This window comes from Myotis nattereri (assembly GCF_964212035.1).
Source record: "Myotis nattereri genome assembly, chromosome: 9".
Classification (NCBI taxonomy): Eukaryota; Metazoa; Chordata; class Mammalia; order Chiroptera; family Vespertilionidae; genus Myotis; species Myotis nattereri.
The window spans coordinates 46,068,177-46,078,285 of NC_138084.1; the positions used below are offsets into that span (position 1 = coordinate 46,068,177).

At 52.1% G+C, this 10,109-nt stretch overlaps 1 protein-coding gene across 1 annotated transcript in view; it reads right to left on the reverse strand.

The window, feature by feature from the left end:
* LOC308525503 (guanylate cyclase D-like) overlaps positions 1-9,689 on the reverse strand; it is a gene marked incomplete at both ends in the record, with an annotated part of 50,233 nt that extends 40,544 nt beyond the window's left edge. The window contains one exon of the mRNA XM_081100311.1: positions 9,670-9,689. Coding sequence (XP_080956437.1) covers positions 9,670-9,689 — 20 coding nt within the window. The remainder of the gene's footprint in view (positions 1-9,669) is intronic.
* Between the last annotated feature and the right edge of the window lie 420 nt (positions 9,690-10,109).

Below are 10,109 nucleotides of genomic sequence, written 5' to 3' on the forward strand. Positions count from 1 at the left end.
ATTGATCACAGGGACCAGGTCTGATGGAAACGGCCTCGGAATGAGCGTGCGGGCAGGCGGCCCCTGCAGAGAGCTAAGCCCAGTTCCACACACTTAAAAAAATAAACAGCAAACTCACGTTTTTCTGGAGCAAGCGGCCTGGCTGGGCTGAGGGAGTGTCCGGCCCAGAGCACAAAGGAGCGAGTGGGCCTCAGATGGGAAGCTGGCCCCTGGCCTGGGCCGTGGCCCTGAGCCTGAGGAGGAAGATTGTCCAGGCCACAGGGCTCCTATCTCAGGGGGTGGGGTCTGGGAGGAAGACTGTCCAGGCCACAGAGCTCCTATCTCAGGGGTGGCATGCACGGGGCAGGCCTCAAGATGGGAGGTTTGCCCAATGAGGTTTGCCCTTTTTCTGCTCAGAAGGTGAGGTCTGGGACCTGCCACGGTGCTGCAGGCTAATGCAGGGTTGAGCAGGCCCAGGCCCACCCATGGGCTGCCGGGGCCCCCAGGCTACCTTTGGGCTTCGGCAGCCCCGAGTGCTGCGCACAGTGTGGAGTGCCACCTGCAGGGTCTGCTCTCCCACCAGCAGCACATGCCCACTCCCCTGTCCCAGCGTGAGCAGGATCTTGGCACTCATTCTTTTTTTTTTTTCTCACTCATTCTTAATAAACTCACTCGGGGCACCTCCCATTCATTACTCCAGCTTGTTGAGATTCGCCTCTTCATTCATCTGTGACCTCAACAGTTTCTGATCCCCTCCTCTATGTCAGCTCTGTTCCTAGCTTCCAGGAAGACAGGCGACGAGGCCAGGGCCCCCGCGGTAGCCGGTGGGGATAGGAGAGGATTGCAACCCAGTGGAAGGTGGAGGCACAAAAGGCGGTGGGAACAACTCGCTTTGGAATGGATTCTGCGGTCTGGTGAACCTCAGCCCCTCCCTTCCTCAAGCGTGTGCAGCTGATGAGCTGGCCTGCCGTTTCGCCCCACTCTCAGCAAAATGGCTGAGCAGAGAGAAGCAACACTGGGCAGCTGGCGAGACCCACCAGCGGACAGAGAGCCAGCGGCAAACAGCAGGAGGACCTGGGAGCATCTAGAAAACCTTGAGCTGCAGCATGATGAGGAAGTGAGCCACGCTGTCAGGCGGGGCCTGGTCAGCACCCTGAAGGCCATGGGCCTGAGAGTTTGCAGCCCGAAGCACTGTCAACGTATTGTCCATGGCCCCAGGACCCCAGACAGGCAGGCCCTGCAGTGTCTGTAGAACTAACCCCGGGCTGGGAGCAGGACCACGTGCACAGAGCCAACACTAGGCCCTGGAGACCTGAGGCGCCCACTCTGACTCAATGTCAAGGGGTCTGGGCTGTGAGTCAAGCAGAAGGCTGCTCCTTCCTCTACCATCAGACGACCAGCTGGGCATCTCCAAACAGGCACTGCTGCTCCTCACTCTGACATCTGGGGCTTTCTGGCTTCCTGTAAGGGTGTGATACCCATGATGGGGCCTCACCTCCAACCCTGAGTGCCACACTCCCTCACCCCCCCCCCCCATATGCAGATCCGAGCCTTTCGTCAGAAATATGACGGTGGCCTGGCCCCCACTGGATATCAGACCCGAACGCACTCAGTTCTGCTGTTCCTTCTCCAGGACTTGAGCCGGTGCCAGTGGCCGGCTTCCACAGGATCTCTCAGCGTCTCCTCCCACCGTCAAATGGCCACTGTTGGGTTGTCGTGGTGGGTAACGGACAATGTGGGCAGATCAGGTGTGTGGGGGTTGCAGACTCTGCCTCTGACTGGCCTGTGACCTTGGGAGCCTACGTCTTTTTGCTGTGGAATGGAGGACCGTTGTGTCTGCCTCCAGGGTTGCTGTGAGGTATGTGTGGGGTGACAGGTGCTCCTGGCACTGGTAGGGAGTTGCCAGTAAATGAATGTTAAATCCAGATTCTGCAAAGCGTAGGGCCAGACTACAAGGCGCAGAACCTGTGGGTTTGATGGAAACGAAGCCAGAACCCAATCCACGGATGGGTCAGAATTCTCTCTTCCTACTGAGTCTTGATCCATGGCCACGCGGCGAACATTCCAAAGGCTGGAAACTGGCAATTAAGGCCAGAGTAGCCTCCGAAGAGAGGAAACACCTTTTAGATGACCCTGAGTGCCAGCAGCATTTCCCAGTGAGAGGTGATTGCCAGTGCTCATGGCCTGGCTGTGTGTGTGTGTGTGTGTGTGTGTGTGCGTGTGTGTGTGTACAGGTGCGGGTGCCTCCGAACATGGGATGAGGTTGCTTGTGCAGCTGGTGCCCGCTCCCTGGGTTTGGGCTTTGGCAGGAGGGGACACCGCATCTGAGAGCCGCGTCTGATTTTCTGAGCTTCTTTGAGACAGAGGCAGCCAACTGGACCCAACATGCCTCCTGGAGCCAGTCTCACAGCTGCTGTTTCCATTACAGGGAGGAGCCTGGCTCGGGTAGGGGCTCCCAGCTCCCAGCCCCAGGCCAGGGCATGAATGAGAAAGGGAACTCTGGGCAGGAATAGGAAAGGGTGGGGACCCAGAAACATTGACTCAGGAATAGGCTGAGAAAGCAATGTTGGGCAGGGAGTCCAGGAGCAGTGGTCAAGTAGTAATGGGATAAGAAGGAGAAACAGAATTCAGAACAAACTTCTCATAGATGGGGAAGAGGTCGAAAGCCAGAGAGAAGGACAGAGAGAGGCAGAGACTGTAGAGTCGGAAGCAATGGAAACAGAGAAAGGGAGAAAGAGAGAAATAGATTCAAGAAAGAAAAGTTAAGATAGCAAGTAGATGTTCTGAAAGGGAAATAAAGTCATAGAAAGAGGAAGGAGAGACACTAAAGAGAATCAGATTGCAGAGGGGAAGAGTATATGTAAGTCAGACAAGGAGGACAAGAGAGGGGCAAACAAAAGGCCGTGTGCCAGAATCAGGAGCTGGGAGAGCGCAGAGCCAGCAGGGGCTTTAGACTCTACCACGGTGGGCCCTCTCCCATTTTACAGATGAGAAAATGGAGGCCCAGAAAATCAGTAGCAGAATCAGGCTTAGATTACAGGCAGCAAAGACAGTAAAAAGAGAAAGAAACTTGGCGGAAAGTTGAGAGCCTGAAAGAAAGCCCCACAGAGGAGGGGAGCCGGAAGGGATGAGGAAGAGGGCCAGCATCTGGCCCAAAGGTTGGGTGCCGTGGCAGGGAGACCCAGGACACCCAGAGCAGGGAACACCTGGCCTCTCCCTAAGCCGGGGATCTGGCAGGGCCACAGGCCCGAGAACCTCTGCCTGACCCAGGTCCTGGCCACAAGCAGAGCAACTGAAGTGTGGTGTGGGCCGAACAGAAATGAACACAGTGATTTTCACTTCCACATGCTCTTACCGATCCCAGTGATTTGGCTCCTCGGGTTAAACAGTAAACGCAGAGGAAGCACTGGAGGTGGGCACGCTGGCAGGCCTAAGAAACGTGAGCTGACAGCGAAGAAGGAAATGGCATAATTTGGACGACAAATACCAGAGGTCGCCGTGATTCTTAGTCAGGGAAGTAAGGAAGTGCTCAAACAGTGATGGGGCTATAGGAAAAGGACACAGAAGTCTCTGGTCAAATCTGGAACGATTTGTGCATCAAAATAATAGTGACGGTAACAGATTATAACTCACTGAATAAAATAAGAGACCACGAATCCAAACCGTCAGGGAGGGAGGGAAGGAGGGGGAGTGAGGGAGGATTTGATGAGGAATGGAATGTTTATATAATTTCAAAATACTTCCCCACATAATACTTACTCATTACAAATGAAAAATGAATAATTTTCTGCAGTCTTTTTCCTGTGAAGAAGCTTGGAAAATTGAGGACTTTCCTGGAGCACAGTTGCCAAATCATCCCTGAATTGCGTTCTCCAGACTTTTATGGGAGAAAGACAAACTCCTCTTATGTTTAAGCCACTGTTATTTGGGGGTTTCTGCCATTCACAGCCAAATCTTGTCTTAACTGCTATCCAACAATAGCAGGTTAAAGGAGAAAAGCCATAGTTTCATCTCAGATAAAAAAGAAAAAGAGTCAATAAAATTCAATGTTCATTTGTGATTTTTTTTAAAAACTTGATATATAAGAGCTGCATTGCAGATGAAGAACGGACAATTCACTGAAAATGGTGCTGACACCTCTGGTTATCCTGAAAAAAAAAAAAATGAAATGAAATGTGATCTGCACCTTACACATACACAAAAGCCAGCTCCAGGTGGAGCAAGGACTTCAACGTGAAGGCCAACATTCTTGTGAATTTCAGGAGAAAGTATAGGAACATTCCTTTATGAACTTAAGATAGGGAAGGACTTCTCGAAAGATACATTAAAAAATGCAAACACCCCTGACCGGTTTGGCTCAGTGGATAGAGTGTCGGCCTGCGGACTGAAGGGTCCCGGGTTCGATTCCGGTCAAGGGCATGTACCTTGGTTGCGGGCACATCCCCAGTGGGGGATGTGCAGGAGGCGGCTGGTTGATGTTTCTCTCTCATCGATGTTTCTAACTCTATCCCTCTCCCTTCCTCTCTGTAAAAAATCAATTATATATATATATATATATATATATATATATATATATATATATATAAATGCAAACATGAAGGGAAAGACACGTGCAGTAAAGTTGACGACTAGAGAGTTTAGAACGTCTCTTCATCCAAAGGCGCCATAAAGAAAGTGGAAGCACAGGCTGCTAAGTGGTATGTACAGCAAATCGCATTTTCCGAAGATGAGGCAACAGCACCTCCACACCAAGGGCTCTTTTAGAACCTTCAAGAAGTAGGGTTTGTACCCTCTTCCCCTGGGACCTGGCAGGTCCTGTGACTGCCTTGACCAATAGGGTACAGCCAAGTGATGCTATGGGACTTCCAAGGCTAGGTCATAAAATGCCATATAGGTCAACCTCCATCCCCTGCTCTGGGTAGCAACCTCCCCCACCCCACACCCCACCCCCTAGCACTGGGCAGGTGACACAGCTGCTTTCTGGTTCCGACCCTGGCGTCACCACATCTAATATGATAGTCTTTACTTGGGCTTGACTTTTCCAGCTGTCTCAGCACCTGCCCCCCGCCCCAACTGCCCCCAGGGTCACCTGGCCTGGAGACCTACTGTGGTCTTACCTGGGAGCAGACACTTTCACAGTCTCCAACCTCACAGGCACAGAAAATAGAAATCAAAGACATATTCAACATCCACGTGTGCTGCAGAGTCAGGGATGGGAGGCCGGGGGCCAGCCTGCATGGGTACACTCAGAGTGGGAGCCTGTCCCCGGCAGCTGCCTGGCGCTGTCCTCCAGAGCGATGCCCAGGAAGGGTCAGCGAGGCTGGGACTTGGAGAGTTTGAGCCCTGATGTGCTGTGTGACTGAGCACACCACTGGGTTCTCTGGGACTCGGGTCCCTCAGCACCCATGTTCTTGTGTTTCTCATTTCACACAGCTACTCCCTCACAGGGGGCCTACCATACGGAGCAGGTGCTCCCTAAATGGAGCGGAAGGAATGCCCTCCTGCCCTGCTCCCCACATCAATCCTAGCCATCAAGCTTCTAGTCACTCACCAAGACCCATCCTGTTTATCACCCCTGCAGGAAGTCTACAGGACTCATGGAGTGACTCAGGGTCTCCATGCTGCTCTCCACCACAGTACTGAACTCTGTCTCCCACCAGCCACCCTGAGGGTGCGCCCTCTGAGAGCAGGAATCATGTGTGAAGCACCTGTGTGTCCCAGGACCCAGCCCAGGGCCTGGCACAAAGTAGGCACCAGGAAGTGGCTGCTGAACGGCTGATCTAATCTATATATCTATATATATATAAAGAGGTAATATGCAAACTAGGCCGGAGCTCCCTAACGGGTCACCGCCAAACAGGAGGAAGTTGAGCGCACAGGTGAGGCCTGGAGCGGAGCCGGAGACAGACACAGGGAGGCCTGCCCAAGCCAGCGCGGTGGCTCCGGTGGCCTGGGGGCCAGGGAGGCCTGGGGCGGAAGTCAGGCAAGGGTCCCGGCCACCTGTGGCGCGGGTCCAGCCTGACTCCCTCGGCAGCCAGCGGGGCGCCTCCTCGTGCGATTTCAATCATGCGCTGGGCCTCTAGTGAGCATATAATGACATTTGTTCCTGAAAGAGGACACAGGAGTATCTGCTCTGGCTGAAGGCCACACCGGTGTTGCCAACAGAGCCTCCGGGCTCCTCTAAGACTCCAAGAGAGTCACGGGGCTGCTGGGGGAAGTCACCAGCTGGTCTCATGATGCACATGAGCCTCTCCTTTACTCACTTGGTTCCCAGCATTGGCGATGTTCCAACACTGGCGTGCTTGTTGACCTGGTCAGATCGTCAGGCCTATATGGGGATATTAATTGGCATCAATGCTGATGTACATACGTCTTCAGACCCTTCCTGCCTGAGTCAGAGCCACGGGGTAAGCACTCACTCGTCTGCATGTGGCTTGTCCGTGGCCGCTGTGGACGCCGGGTGGCCTCCCCCTCACCAGAGGCTAAGGACCCAACTTTCCCGTGCAGCCTGAACCCAATAAAGCCTGATATCTGAGGCTCCCCTCGCACCCCCGGCCTGTTTCAATCCAGTCTTATAAAACCGCATGGCGTCTACATCAAATTGTATATTAGTCAATGGAAGGCTAAAGGCAATTGTAGAAATGATGATGTAGAAGAATATTTAATTTAATGACAGGGAAAGATGGTTGCAGGATTTTAAGTTTAAAAATAGAGCCTAAAAATCGGTTTTCATAGGTGAGAGTGTATGTGTGATTATGCATGTGTGTGGGTATGGGTCATGAATTCCAATTGCAGGCCACTCAGGCTCAGCGGTGCAAAACAAAGCGGTTGCTTCATTTTATTTTCTAATTTAATTTCTGCTGTGAACCCCCGTTTTATGAGATGGAAACTTAATCTCAGTCACTTGTGGATCCCCCACCCACACAGCCCGCCCCACCTCCTTTACGGGGTTCTTTAGGTAGCTCCTGCCCACAATGGTGTCCCCTGAGACCTCCCATCAGCTTGTCTGAGCCCGGCTGCTGGTCCTCAGTGGGTGCTGCTTGGCCAGGCCTTGCCCTTCAGCTCCAGGCAGCTTTCTTGGCCACTGCACAGCCCCTGTGGTAGGCAGGAAAAAAAGTCCTCTCCTCCCAAACACAGTCACTTTCTAATAATCCCCTGGAACCTGTGATATGACCTTATACAGCAGGAGATGGAATGTCAACATAGGTGCTGCCGATAAAGATCTTGAGAGGAGTTCATCCTGGATTATTCAGATGGGTCCTCCCTGCGATCACCTGCATCCTCATAAGAGAGAGGCGGAGGCAGTGTGGACAGACACGAAGATGGAACAGAGAAAGATGCAGCCACAAGCTAAAGAATGCCAACCGCCACCAGAAGCTGGGAGAAGCAAGGAGAATGCTCTCCCAGAGCACCTCAGAGGGAACATGGCCTGGCAGCTCCTCAATTTCAGGTCGGTGAAGCTGATTTCGGACCCCAGGCCTCCCGAACAGTGAAAGGATAAACGTCTGTTGTTTTAAGCCAGCAAGTGTGTGGCAGTTCATTGCAGCCGCCACAGGAAACTGATAGGCTACACAGCAGGTGCACTTTTGACCTGTGAGTGAGCCAAGGGGACCCCGGGGAGCTTTCCATAAAGCCCTACCACACACACACACACCCGTGGGGCCAGGCCCCACCTCTTTCACCTCCAAGCCTCTCCTGGGGCATCTGCCAGGCTCCCTCGGCCCCTCTGCTTGGATTTCCACACCCATCTCTGCTCTGCTACCCAGAGCCTCGGCCGGGTGCAGCGAAGTCAAGTGTCTTGGCCTCCTCCCAGCTCGGGGAGTCCCACCACACCCCTCTGCCTCCCTGGGGCTGGTCCAACACACTGGCTTTCTGGGGGGAAATCAAGGTGGGGTGGGGATGTGGGGGGGGGTGCTGAGCCCCTTCTTAGCACCCCCAATTCTTCACCTTCCCTCCACCTCTCTCCTCTCCATTAGAACATTCCTTGCCTGGTCTGGAATCAAACTCCTCATCAATTTTTTCAAATGTGTTGCTTACACTCAAACCTCAAAAGCCAACTGTTTTCTGCCTTTATTATCTGTGTTCCACCATGGTATGCAGGTACAGTTCCCTGGCAGCCTGGGCAAGGACATGACTGAGTAAAAGTCGTTGTCTTTGAACGTGTATGCATGTATGCGTCACCCATGGACACAGACCATAGTGTGGTGAAGGCCTGGGGCGATGGGAGGGTGTGGGCTAGAATGGGATCAAAGGGGGGAAAAAGGGAACATCTGTAATACCTTCAACAATAAAGATTGTTTTTAAAGTCATTATCTTTGGGTCCATATATTTTCTTCATGGTACAGTGGGGCCTTGACTTACGAGTGTCCCAACTAACGAGTTTTTCGAGATATGAGCCGTCTCTCGGCCGATTTTTTGCTTTGAGTTGCGAGCTAAAATTCGGGTTATGAGCCAGCTTCAGATACCCCACCACTAGTTGGAGCAGCGAACGTCACAGTGAACACCACATCATCAGCCCAGCATCACGTGTCTCACTCGTTCACTTTTTGATTTGGCATACGAGTAATTTGAGTTATGAGTTCCGTCACAGAAAGAATTAAACTCGTAAGTCAAGGCCCCACTGTACTTTACATGCCCATTTCCCAAAATACCTAACATTCGCATGTATTATTTCTGTAATCTGTTATATTAAGGAAATTGTTTAAAGCCTATAGCATGTAAAGTGCTTTTTTAAGTAGGCGTGGAAAGGGACAAGCACAAGAATAAAGCTGCAGCTGCCTCCAGATCGATGCATGGGCTCTGGGTGGACGCCCGCTTTGCTTTCAGCTTCCCACCAACCAGCAAGCATGAGAAATGCCTCCACAGTGTTCGTGAGAGTGAAACGAACCAACTGCTCAGAAAGACTGCTATTCTTAGGCCTCAAAGCAGACGGGAATTTCGGCCAAGGACCCGTTAGGCACATGGTCTTCCTCTGCTTTTTGACAGAGAGGAAACTGAAGCTGAGAGGTAAAATGTCTTGCCCAGCGATGCAGCTACAAAGAGCTAGGCCTGGATTTAAACCCACAGAAGAGTCGTGCAGGGCGAGCCTTTTAAAAGATATGTCATATAATGTCACTCCTCTGCTCAAGCTCTCCAGTGGCTTCTTAGTTTATTCGGGGCAAAAGTCCTTCCGATGGCCTCTAAGGCCCCGGTGCACTGACCCAGTAACACCCCAGACCCATGACCTAATGTTCCCTCTTCCCCTTCTCCACCCAACAGGTCAGGCCAGCTCACCTAGGGCCTTTGTCCTGGCTGTTCCCCTGGCCAGGAAAATGCCTCCCACAGATATGTCAATATGAACTCCCTCACCCCTTTCAATCTTGGTGCAAAGGCCCACACTGACCTCCCTATTTCAATTGTAATCTACTCTCCTTCCCCCACACTCCCCCTGGTGACTGCACTATTTTCATTCACAGCACTTGTCACCCGCTAACACCTACTGTCGGCTGCTTGTCATCTGCTCCCTCTGCTAGAAGACAAGCTCCATGAGCACAGAATGTGTGACTCTTGTTTACTGATGTCACCTACGTGCCATTGACAGAACCTGACATGTGGTAGATGCTCACTAAATCAGTTGTTGAGTGGTTGAATGATGCTTAGAGAATGCTGCCTGGCACATAGCAAGTCCTCAGAAAATGTGGCTTACTTTACCTTGTGATGGTCAGGGCCATGGCCACTTGCCTTTGTGCATGTTGGGTTGGGTTGGGTCCTGTATGAAGCAGTGGGCATGGGAATAACTCTGTCCTCAAAGACTTCCCATTCTGAAGGGGCACACATGCCAGCTAACGTAAGGGGAATAACAAGACAGATGTTTTATTGGAGAAGGAAAGGGTCACGATCAGGGAGAACTTCTGTGCCAAAATCATGTTGGACACTCTCCTATGTGTTTTCTCACTAAATGCTCATAAGACCTACGGGCAGGTATAGACAACCCTATTTTACAAACCAGTAAACTGAGGCTCAGTGAGTCAGGTAACTTGCCCAAGATCAGGCTAGTGAGTGAGTCATTCTGACCTGGCGAAATCTTCGGAGGTTGCAGTAGAGCTGGCAGCTGAAGGGTGAGCAGGACAGTAACAGAAAGAGAAGGCTGG